Below are 12,887 nucleotides of genomic sequence, written 5' to 3'. Positions count from 1 at the left end.
TGCCATCCCCCAAAGGACAGGTAACACCCCCCCCCCCCCCCCCCCCCCCCCCCACACACACACACACACTCACACACACACCCCCCGTCCTGAACAGCAGCATGCATGCGTGGTAAAGAGCTAAATTTGACCATTTCTTGTGAGATATGATTAAAAATGCAGCATGAGTCAGACATTTTGCGCTTGCACTGAAGAATAAATAATGTTTCTAAATGTAGCACCACTTCAAGCGGAGGTTAGTTAAAAATTCATCACTTTTTTTATGACATATTAACAACAGAGCTCGCTAACAAGCTGACTACTGTTATTTTCCCTGAAGTCTGTTTAAAGTGCGCACTCAACTGCTTACATGCCTGCAGGTGCGCGCACACTTATGTATACAGTACTAGATGCATGAAAGGATCACGTCTCCTCAACACACGTTCCCTTCAAAGAGCAGTAGATGTGTGCAATGTGATCACATGGACAGGTTATGAGCACATTCTTTGCATTTCTGTTACACTCATGATGACACTTTACTGTGTATTTTTTACCTGCACAAAAATAGCATGATTTACTTCATATTATCCTAGGGAGGTTTGATAATTGTCGATAATTAATTTGTTTATATAGAGTAAATGTGATTCATAGATATATATTTTTCATGTAAACTTGCAACTGTTGATTAGTATTTGTATTTCTCTGGATTTTTTTTTTCTTGAACCTCAGGAAGAGGAAATAATATTAGAAGCAATTTTACTGGAAGACAAAGTGTTGTTGCTTCAGGGGCCAGCCTGTAAGGCATTTAAAGCTATTATAGTATTTACAGAAAAGACATAACATGGACACAAAAGACAGACAGCTGTGATAGTTACAGCTGGACAGAAATGTTCTCTCATCAATATAGATTAATCCTGTCTAATCTAGAGACTTGCATTAAAAAAACTAATCCTGTGAGCATCAGCATGAGTAAGAACATGTGTGTAAATGTATGTGTCACAGAGCTCAGTTGGAGCTTGACCTGAAGAGCATATCACTCTTTGTTTGTGTCTGTTGTTTGGGGAGGGGGTCAGTGTGAAGGCAAATCATTCATGTGACTCTTAATATCATTTATTATTGTGATCATTGGGTATAATATGCAGTGGGAAAGAATGAAACTTTCAGTGTTCAGTTTAAGTTAACAGGCATGCCTAATGTGGTGGCTGATGAGTATATATCAGAGGTATCTTCAAAATTACTACATAATTCTGTGATGAATATAAAAATGATTTTAATTATGTGCTTTGGCCAGTGCAGCATAATTTTAGAATGTTCTATACTTTTGTTGACCTTTTCTCCCCTTTTGTTTATTCTGTTATTAAAAAAACGTTAATTAGCTTTCCTTTCCCTTCATTTATTTCCTTTCCTTTCCTTCCTGATTACTTTGCGGTGATGTTGCTGGTGTTCTCTTGGCTGGTCACTTTAACCTCACTGAAACTCAGGCTGTTGTAGTGATGGTCTCCCTCCCTTTAAATGGAACTAGAGGTCGAGGGAAGGCACTCCCACCCCTATAATTCAAGTTTTTCTTATTCCTGCCTCTGTTATTTTCTTCTCTCTCCCTGTCCTCGGTGGGTTGTCATGGAAATGAAAGCTGGGGTGGGGGGGGGGGGGCTTCTATTATTGAAGCAGTTGTGGGTTTGGTAGTGGGCAGGGAGTTGGGTATAGTGAAATGAAGCGATTCATGCACTCATAAACAGAGAGTGCGCTGGAGCAGAAGGGCGGTGGGGTGAGGGAGAGAGAGGCGAGGAAAAGGAGAATAGAGAGGGGCCCCGGGGGTGAGCGGAGAGACGAGCCAACTCCACGTGTTTTGGCCCTGTTTCTAACTGATTGCACGTTTTAGGCCATTACGTCATGGTCTGCGAGGCTCTGCTGTTTGAGACACACTGCTGCGGAATCTCATTCCTCATGGAAGATGGCAAAATGAACTCTTGGTAATGCCACCTGTTGTTGGGATAGTAGGAAGATACTGTTCAAAGAGTAGTGAGCATTGCTGATTTTCTCATATGTCATATAACAGATGAAAGTAATGTGACTGAACAACAGACTCGTGTAAAAAGATCTAAAGACTGACTCTGTCATTTATTGGCTGATCTTAGAAACAATGAATTCCTTAGACCCGGGGAATTCCTGGGAATTTCCTTCAGTCTACAAATTTTAGTCTAAATACTTACTAACTATTCTCCTTACATGTTGTCTGGTTGTCTGTTTCTCTGTGTTAGCCCTCCACCTGACTACCAACCTAGACTCAAACCAAGGACAATGTTTATATGTTATCAACTGGGACATTTTTTTTGTTTTAAACCCTGAAATTAGGTTTATTTTAATCTTATTTTAATATAGATGTCTGCACACACTGTATCTTAAACATACATATTCCAAGATTCTTGGATATGTAACTTAATAATATATCAAGATCTCCCAAGGCAATTAAAACTCCAGCCCACAATAAGAGGCAGACTACATTCAGATGATTCAGACCAAACAGTGATCTTTCTCCCAGCGCCCCAGAGACACACACAAAGACAGAAGCAACTCTCCCACACTCTGTCTCGCCCTGTAACTCTGCAAGGGCTCACACACACATTTTCAATGTGACATGTAATGTAGGACATGATTAAATCACACTACATGAAACAAAAGACAACATAGTCGTAAATTATTTGAACCTACAGGCTCCCTGCAGGTGCCTTCGCCCTTTCACCCTGTTGAGTCTAGACAATGGTGCAGTAAAGCAACAGTGTTGCTTTCTGAAACCTGAAAGCAATCTGAAACAGCTACTCCAGCTTTAGTGACATCGCTACAGTGTTGTGCAAAAACAGTATATGTTCTTGCAAACAAACATTTTCCAGTAATAAATCATATCTACCCTTTCCTTATTCTACCTGCCCTTGCTGCTTAAAATGCATCCTTTTCTTAAAATAGAGATGGGTCAGTGCTCTCTGGGGACATTCTGAACATTCCTGCTATTGTTATTTCATTACTAGGATGAGGGTTGCCCTTGCCATTCATAGCAGCTGACCTCTAGACTTTGCGTCAGTCCCCATTTCTTAGAATCAAAAATATGAGATTGGAGTTCTTCCATTTGCAAAGGTGATTGATGGACAGCTGTTTAGATGATTCAGTTCTCATGCATCTCTTTCACTTTCACATTTTACTTGCTTTTTACTCTATGTAAGAAACGGTTACTATTTATTGGTCAACTACGTGTAGCAATCTCAATATAAAAATGCTAGGATGCTTATTTTACAAAGAACTACTAGACCTTTGCATATATATAAATATATATACATATATATATATATATATATACACACACACATGTATAGCGTACCTGAGAGGGATATAGCCATTATACAAAGGAACAAAAAAAGCAAGCATTAGAGATCAGCTTCACCAGGATGTTGCGGTCATGCCTGAACAGTTTGGGTTTACATTAGTCTTTTGATCATTTTTTTGAACAACCTTGTCCCTTTCAAGAGCAGGGGTCCTGTTGGGTCATGTTCAAACAACCTAAATTCAAACTGGTACAAAGGGTTAGGGTTATTCTGCACATCTAAGTGCAGACTACTGTTTCCACAGAAACCCCTCAGCAGCCCTGTTTTCTCCAGCACTATCTGTTGTTCCTTGAATGTTAAGGCTCTCAACCATATCTTTAAATTACTTTGAGCTTTTGTTCTTCTGCTTTTCTGGAGTGTGTTTACTAATGCAATTATGCCCTTTAATCTCATATTCTCACTCTTCTGCCTATTTTCAGTGCACAAACTGCTTACAGTGATCAGGGTTAGTTTTAATGAGATATGCATTTAGCTTATATACAGCTTCACGGGTTACTGAAACAGTGGTACGAATTCACAACAGAAACGGAATAAAGGATCTAAGAGCCATTAATTGCTGAACCTCCTGAATTTGTGCAACATTTCAGCACATGTAATACAAATTTAACGGTGGCCAAATGTGATGTTTTTTAGTTTCTGATTTGCATCCATGTCACTTTGAATGGCTCATTACTTAGAATGCTTGATAAATGGACACATGGCTCCTGATACTGAGGTATGCTTTAATTTCCCTATCAGACTGCTTGCCTTCAATACTAGGTCTTTTGTGCAGTGTGTTGTGTGTAGGGTTTAGCTCTACTGTACCTTGTTTTTGTTGCGGTATAAAAGTAAAAAAAATATCATTCAGTATTTTTGTTTATTGCATAGATTGTATATAAAATACATTATTACACTCTTATTTCTTATGTCTTTCCTGCAAAAACAGGTAATGACCTCAATGACATTCGCATGAAATGAGTGATTAAGATATTTTATTCCCCAGGAAATCTACATTTTTTAAGTCTCCTTGCGTCAATATGTCATAGTCAAAACAAAATGTGGAGAGCACATCAGTATCAGAGATTGTTCATGACTTCAGATATATGTTTAGTTAAAGGATGTTAATGTTTACACTAAGTACGGGAATTCTTCCTTGTCCTATGACATGAAAGAGTTTAATAAGGGCTTACACATTTCTAAGGTTCCTGGTACACACTTATGGCTTCTATCTTCCGTAAACAAACATGACATTTTTGAGCATTCTTGAGCTTTTGGCTGACTAATGGAGCCATTGATCTTTAATTAAAAGCAAAGAAATATGTTTTCTGCTTGCTTTCCATGTGTTCTTGACTTGAAGGAAATAAGAACTGAACTCTTAACTGCTCCTTTTATCTTAAAATTAAAAAAAGACGCTAATCTGTGATTTAATTATAGATAGCTCTTGAATCAACATAATTCAATGACATTAGGGTTACTGGGAGAAATCCACTTATTTAAGTCATGATTAATTTATCAAGGATGATTAAGAATAATATGATTACAAGTACATGGAGACTTTAAGACACACGTGGTCACACTTTTTTGGCTTCAATTTGGCAAAACCAACACACTCCAGCAGCATACCCAACCCCCACTTTCTTGAGCACCCCCCACTTTCAAGTTGCAGTGACAGGTGGCTCTTGGGGGTTTGGGTGAATACAACTCAACAGCTGCACAAAAGAATCCCAATGGGGTCCTTTTGACAGGGTGTCCCCTCTCAAGCGTGCCGATGGGCGCCTGGCCCAGCCCCCACCTTGGCAGATGCTGTAGGAGATCCACAGGTGGTAGATGAGAAGACACAGTGGAGTTCTTAGAAATGCTGTGTAATCAAGATCCATTTTTAGGGACTTGTTTTTGCCACAATTAAAAAACACAAGCTGCACACAAAGTCTGCACAATTTTATTATCTCAATGCAGTAGGCTGAAGTAGATTCCAAAATAAAACCTTATGTATGTATTTTGACTGAGCTGTCTTATGGAAATTCATCTTCTACTATTGTTTCACTGCTGTAGTGTGTGCTTGGGAATGTCTGGTTTCGTTTAGACTCTGAAATCTCAGATGAATCTTCTTTAACGTGTCTCTAAAGATTATAGGAAGAGAAGAAGTATTTGGGAGGCTGCAATAATCATCACGTGGACTACTCAGCTTTTTTTCTTTGGGGTGTTTTCCTTCTGCACTTAACTGGGGTTAAAAGTACACAAAAGCCACCTTTCCTTTTGTTCTGATTCCTAGATAAACCTGTAAAGCCGCATGCTGGATTATAATCCCGGAAAGGCATTTGAATTCTGCAGGTTAAAAATGATATACTAGCATTTACCCAGCAGCACGTGAAAACCTGTTGTACTGATCACGCCTATGTGGGGTTTCAGTATGTAGGTACATTTTTATGTGGGGAAAATGCTTTAACCAACTCATGAATTAGACAAGCTAGAGACTAAACTATATCATCCAGGTACACAGGTACGCTTTACAAGTCAAAGGTTTATTTGAATGTGAACTGTGAACCGGCTGCTAGTCTTGTAGTTTTTGCGGGTGAGAGAACCAATCAGAACGTCGGGGGGAGGTTAGGGAAAAAATATTTTTAACATGAAAACAGATACAGGGATGTCAGTGAAATCTGTGCTAATCTTGCGCTAAGCACATTCGAATGTATCAGTAATTATTCGTGTCTTCTGTATCGTTAAGGATAACTTAACAAATAATACCAGAGTGTCCCCCTTGTTGATAGTGGTACAGTCCGATCCGGAGGCCAGTGAGGGATCGTTCGCACCAGCAGAGCATCAGCTGTGGCGTGTCGTGGAGTGAGAAACTTCTCTCCCTCCTCCTTGTTGCCTCTCTTTCTTCTCATATTCCCTCGGACACCTTGTCATCTAACTTTTCAGAGACGCAGTGACCGGTGAACAGCAGCTGGCTGTACAGGCGAGGGTTTCGTTTGTTTATTTATTTTTTATTTCTGACCTATCTGGACGCTCTCCGGAGGATTTCCTTTTCCAGTTCATGCAACTGGAGTGACTCGACCAACTCCCCCCTCACCCCACCCCACCTCCGAATCCCTGCCTGAGGAATGAGAGGACTGCTGGAGAGGAAGAGCCGAAACTCGCATGTTTGAATGAACAAAAGAACAGAAAGCGAGGCTATCGCTCCCGGAATGGAGGGAAATATTCTGCCTGCAGCAACATGTAAGTCATAGTATAGACAGGAATTTGGGAATTCAAAAGCATGCACAAGTGCTTTGTCATCCACGTCCTTTGTCAGTCTGCAACGAAATGTTTTAAGACGCAACATAGTTGTCGAGTCAGATTTAGAGGTTAGGAAACATTAATGTTTGCGGGCTCGACAGTGTGATGGAGAATAATGAATGTGGGATCAATTATTAATGTTGATCTATTATGGGAGCAGAGAGGGAGACAGACCGTTCATAAAGCGTAAAGATAACGCAGCCTAGTTTAACACCTCAGTCCCAGAGCAGATTTGAATCTGTGTTGTGAGGTGATTTATCAATTTGCAGATCTTAATGTAGAGAAAAAGTCAAACACCGGTGCGATCAGCTGACCGTTGTTGTCTCTTAAAAAAAAGAAAAGAATGTCTGTTGCCATTTTTTTTGCACAGAGTTCAGGTTATAAGGGTTATAATAACAACACAATTTGCACTAGATGAGGTAATCTCACTAGTCTCACCCCATCCCATCCCCCGCCTCACGTTATGTTTAGCTCTCTACTAACACGATGGAGTCACAGGCGGTCTTGTATCATTTGCGGTCTCCTCTTTGCGTCTCTTCTCCTCCAGCAGAGCATGTTTTCCAAATTCAGTGAATAGTTTATGCACAGGTGCAGTCATGCTCCCTGCTGGTGCCGCGATGCATCAACAAACTCCTAAAATCTAGAACATTTTAATGAGATCAGCTGCCGACCAAAGTGCAGGATGAAGAGTCCGCAACACACTCTGGCCAGCTTTGCCGTAGTTACAGATTTATATGTGCAGTTACAAACGGTGTGATCCCACAATCATGCAGTTCAAAGACAGTTTTCCCATTCGGTCGTAACAAATGTCTGAGCCTGAGACAAGATGGAATATCCATGCTGGAAGTCTGCCAATGTGAAATCTCTCATGTAAGACAGATCGACCAAGTCTGGTCTAATATTTTGGTTTCCACGTTAAACTACTGTATATTATTGACATGTTGCCCGTTTCTGGAAATAGAAGGGGACATACAATGTGTCTGATAACAAAAAACTTCCTTCCTTTTCCTCTGTGGGGGGAGGTCAGTGTGATTTGACTCTGTCTCAAGCAGGAGGGGACAGATGCTTTACTCTGATTGTAGGTGCCTTCAAAATGTTCTGAATAAAGCTTGCATTGAAGGCTAGCTCACTCTCACAAGAAGAAGACTGATTTCAGGCCACTCTAATGTTTCATGTAATGAAGTCAGCCAGACTATTATGCTCCCACGCTTATTAAAAATGATCAAAAGTTCTTCCCCCAGGTTTCTTTGATGCATTGATGACCAGAGATCCAATGCTCCTTGTGAGCAACGCAATCTTGCATTGCTACATTCGACTCAAGCATGATATTACATTAAATCCAGTATGTTGCTTTAATAAACATTTAACCTCTTTATGAGCTCAGTTATGAAAGTGAAGAAAGGGTACACTAGTTGCTAAAATGTCTTGCTTCATCATGTCCTCCAAAAAACACGTATTCTTGGCTCCTCAGCAAATAATTGACACAACAACTGAAGGCAGCGAAAGCATGGATTACAGTAAAATAGGCTGTCAGATGTCTGGGCCCTTTTATTTTCAGGCTTTCATCTTCTTGAGTTCTTCATTCCCTCACAGTTTAACAGATGGGCTTTGTTGTCCTCTTAACTTGAACAACAAGGTTGTGACCAGTTAAGATAAAAAACAAGCTCTATGTTCTACGTCTACCTGCAATTTCTAGAACATTTACTGGCATCTCAGAGGGTTTGAACTAACACACAGACAGCAGACTATAACTACAGTGACAACTGAAAGCGTAAGCGGAGTCAATAGAAGACGGCTCATAATGTTGTCAATTGTGTAATAAGGGAGAATCCACCAGCTTTGCCTGTCAAGCGTGTAGTGAACAAGATCTGTCAGCTACACATTTGCACGGGTGATTATGTAATCAAAGGAATGCATGCAATCAACTGTGCTGCACTTTTTTATTTGGGGGGGTTGTTAGGTTTGTTTGCAAATTAACAGAGGGCAGAGTCACATGCGCCCCTTTAAATTAACTGACTAATGTGGGTTCTTTTAACATCAGAGGGGAGTCGTTGTTTGCAATGTCATGATGTCTTAAGGTGATGTTTTCATGGGTTTCTGAGGATATGTGGAGTAAATGTGAAAGCACTAATGTTTAACGTGGCCAACTGGGAGTATATTAAGATTCATATCTGTTACCATGTTAAAAAACAAAGATTGTGATAGAACATTTGTGAATATACATCAAAAAAGATATGGATTTTACTTTGTATGTTGAGCAGTGGCTTATTGGCAGTATACTTAAAAAACAACTTGCCATTATCAGTTTTAGCAGGTTGACTCTGTGTGCATGTCATCAGGAATGTGGTCCCAGACTGTACAGAAACTACCACAAAGCCGGTTTAGAGTACTTTGACTGTGTTTCTATGTCTGTCTGTGCTAATGTTGCAACTTTGCGTCATTCAGCGACAAAACATTACACGTACATAGGTGGAATAAAAATGCAGGTGAGAAAGGAGTGAAGGATGCTGGAAGTAGAAGGGCCAAGTGGCCCATTGATTTTCCTGTTAGGGCTGGACAATGTTAAAATTTTCCAGTGAAACTATCAGTGTGAACTGGAGCTAATTAACAATCTAAATGATCTAAGTAAAGTAAGAAACATCTCATGATGAGTAAAAGCAAACAGTTCTTTGAAAACTGTTGCAAGCTTATTGTTGCAAAATATACCGATAGCATCAGTTACAGACGTATATCTAAACTTCTGATGCATAATATCTGGACAAGCCAATGAACTATTGAGAGTATATAGTCTGATCAGATGAGACCAAAACACTCTATCAATAGAGAAATATATTTACTGTGAAAAATGTTGGCATGTTCAGTAGTTGAATAGAATATTTCCACTGCTGTAGCAGATTTATTCATTCGATTGCTGACTCTGAATTCCCGTTTTATGCCCACGTCGTGCAGTCATTTCCATTTTTTTGCATTTCTAACTCCATTAATGACGCATTTTCATCAGTTTTATCAGTGTGTAATGTTCTCTGTGATAGGTGTTGGTGGGAGCAATGAATGGTGATCTGTCTCAAGATGTTCTGCAGTTCATGTAGTGTCATTAAAAACCTGATTCTGATATTCTGCAGTTTTTTATACTGTTTTTTTCCATCTCATTTTTGTATTACTTGGTGCGCGTACAAAAGGACCAATCAGTGAGCTGGCTCCATATTACATAATCCAATTAATTCAGCATATGTGGCTGCAATCACTGATTACATTGTCTATTTAATGGATTTTTCCAGGCATCTTAATCTGGCTTTTTAACAAGAAATGCCAAACTTCATGCATGCTTGAAAGGATTAAACTGGCAAACGGAGTGAACTGTAACACTTTACCACACACTTTGAGAAGATGATGCTTTTCTTTTGGTATCAAGATTAATTGATTATTCTTCTAAGGCTACTGTGGGTGGCCATGTTCAGATATTTTCAAACTCTACACTGAGTGAACTTTATAATGGGACTCGTGCCATGTTTTAAGTTGGGAGAGAAAAGGGGAAAAACAGAAACATCTGAGTCACACAGAACCGACTGAAGTCATGCCAACACTGTGGCACTGAGGTCTGCTTTTAAAGCTACAGTGCAGTCTTTTGACAGTGATGCATTTGTAGTTGAGTACAGAAGAGCCAAAAATCTCACTGGACTGGCAATGAGACAGTGACAAGGGCCTCAGCTCTGAGGGTGTTTGACACTGTAGAAACCAAGATGATTTGAGTATTATCAGTGTCATAGCTTTTACATAAAGCAGCAAGAGCAATAAATATTTCGTATGCTATTTCTCTGTGCGAATATCCTCAAGTTCATTTTAGAAGTTAAAGAACATTTTATGCTAACCTTTAATTTCAAGTCAAATATTTTATCCAGAGACAAATTCTCCAAATACTCAAGATGTGCACAGAATAATCTGTAATAATTTACCCTTCTAACAATCAAAGTAAGATAATTATTTTAGGAATAAAAGCCCTTATTGGTTTATCTAATGTTTAAAAGTTTTTGTATATACATGTTTATCTATATTAAAAAAAACTTATAAGGGAGAAGTCTCTGGAAAACCCTCCCCATTAACAAGCATTGCATGGATTTATGCTTGTGCGTTAAATCTATGCCATAGGTACACAATGATCTCAAACCCTGTGCTGTAACTTGGGTGGTAATCTGTAATGTAACTACATGTCGACACAGCTTGCAATGACTTTAACTAGGCCATTCGGTCCTAGTGTTTCTTCCTGTGCACTTCCAGCTACTACTACTTCTGTTGCTATTTTTCAAATTGACTTAAAGAGAGAAATTGCAGACCAGCAGGGGTTTACCATGCACAGGTATAGGGTCAACAGCATCAGCCACTTATATTGGTTGTGTGGGTTCTTCGTAGATTCTGCACAGATGTAAGAATTAAACTTTTGTTGTAGTCTTCCAGGATATAGCAATGATCAGTAAGTGCATACAGACACCATTATTTACCAGCTGCAACAATTTGGCTTATTGTTATTACCTTGTGAAACTGTGTGTTTGTCTGTGTGTTTCTGGAGACACGTGGGCCAGCATTTTTATGTCTGTCTGTGGGTAGACTTTGTCAATGTGATGACACTAAAACCCTGAAAGATGCAGTCAGGTGAGTTTACACGTGTACAGCCATGATCAAAATGAGTTGGAAGAGTTAGAAGTTGGGTGTGGTGTTCAATATTTTTGTGTTTTTGTTTATTTTTATTTGTAACTTCCCATATATCATAATCATCATCTTCATGCTGTCTAAATATATACAGTGATGGCCAGCCATCAAAGTGTAGCTAGGATTATTTTGTCGTTGTGAGTCCCTGTGTGTGTTTGCATGTGTCATCACAGCAAAATGTGGTTCTGCAGATACCAACTGTTGCAGCAACAACTACAAAGGTGGCTTTGAATACTTTGGGAAATGTTTCTGAGTCAACGGTGTCACAACCCTGCATGATACACGGAGCTTCAGAACTATAGACGGAGCTTCAGAAATTCACAGTTGAATTATAAAAACAGACAAATAGTATCTTTAACATGAAAATATGGATTAAGGTAGGATTAGAGTTAAACCAGTCTATCTTTGAACCATCTATAACAAATTAAATTGCATGGCATGTCAAACGCCAGGGTTTGTGTGCAAATAGTAGTTCCTACATTTTGATTAATGTCACTTAAATATCTCTGCTGATTCCTGATTCCCTACTAATTCACTCAATTCACTCAATGGCCAGAGGGGCCGATGGCGCGATATGGCAGCCTCGCTTCTGTCAGTCTGTCCCAGGGCAGCTGTGGCTACAACCGTAGCTTGCCTCCACCAGTGTGTGAATGCGAGAGTGAATGAATAGTGGCATTGTAAAGCGCTTTGGGTGCCTTGAAAAGCGCTATATAAATCCAATCCATTATTATTATTATTATTAATTTCCACAGTCCAATTACATGTGCTGTTAGTCACACATAAAAATGACCTGAGGCTGTAGTTTTAATACCCTTCCCTCTAAAATGAAATGCTTGTGACACCAACACCATTTGCTTCTGGAAAATAAATTTGAAGACTAGCTTTACTAAAACCTGTATTTATCTCATTGGGTCCTTTGGTCTTTTCCATATAACACTACCCTTTGATATGTAATACGTCTGATTATCCAGACAGATACAACTTGTCCAGGACCATCTGTGATGACTTTGAGCTGCTGGAGTTAAAGCTAGTCTCAGAGCTCATTATTATTTGGGGATTACGAGGTATGTTGAACAAAAATGAAGACAACTGTACTTAACCTTTCTCCCAGCCAGGTCCAACGGATTTTGTTAAGCATATTGGTGAGATTTTTAGATCTGTTGGTAGGATGCCCCATTTCCAGTTTGATTAGAGGGATTTACCTGCATCACTGTTAATAGTCAATATATATATATTTTTTAAAAATAAAATGTGCAAAAGCTGTTTAAATTACTGGACCTAAGAATGACGAGGCACATTCAACAAACTGAATGCACCTTCATGCAATGCATTAAGAAACAAAATGCAACACAAAAAAGTGCTACTTGGAATGCATCTGCATTCCCAAACCACCTCCTGTCTTTTAGCCTTGACTGTAAGATTCTAGAAGGAAGCTGATGCGGCAGTGCTGGAGCCTAAATTTATTATTAGTGAGCTGTACCACCCTTCTCTCTGGTACACTAGAGGAAGGACGAGTAGAGGGAAGTCTTGATTTGGATTGTATTGCTTGTTCATACCACTCTACTGCTCTGA

General features: G+C 39.5%; 1 protein-coding gene across 6 annotated transcripts in view; it reads left to right on the top strand.

Moving 5' to 3' along the window:
* The first annotated feature begins 6,137 nt into the window (after positions 1-6,137).
* Positions 6,138-12,887, top strand: part of map7d1a (MAP7 domain containing 1a) — a 41,306-nt gene continuing 34,556 nt past the window's right edge. For all 6 annotated transcript variants that reach the window (XM_080897460.1, XM_080897457.1, XM_080897461.1 and 3 more), the window contains exon 1: positions 6,138-6,551. In XM_080897460.1, the coding sequence (XP_080753586.1) occupies positions 6,482-6,551 (70 nt within the window). In that variant the 5' untranslated portion in view covers positions 6,138-6,481. The remainder of the gene's footprint in view (positions 6,552-12,887) is intronic.

This window comes from Rhamphochromis sp. 'chilingali' (genome assembly GCF_963969265.1).
Source record: "Rhamphochromis sp. 'chilingali' genome assembly, chromosome: 11".
Taxonomy (NCBI): Eukaryota; Metazoa; Chordata; class Actinopteri; order Cichliformes; family Cichlidae; genus Rhamphochromis; species Rhamphochromis sp. 'chilingali'.
Note: the sequence above shows the minus strand (reverse complement) of the source record. Positions and strands in the feature narration are given on the sequence as shown.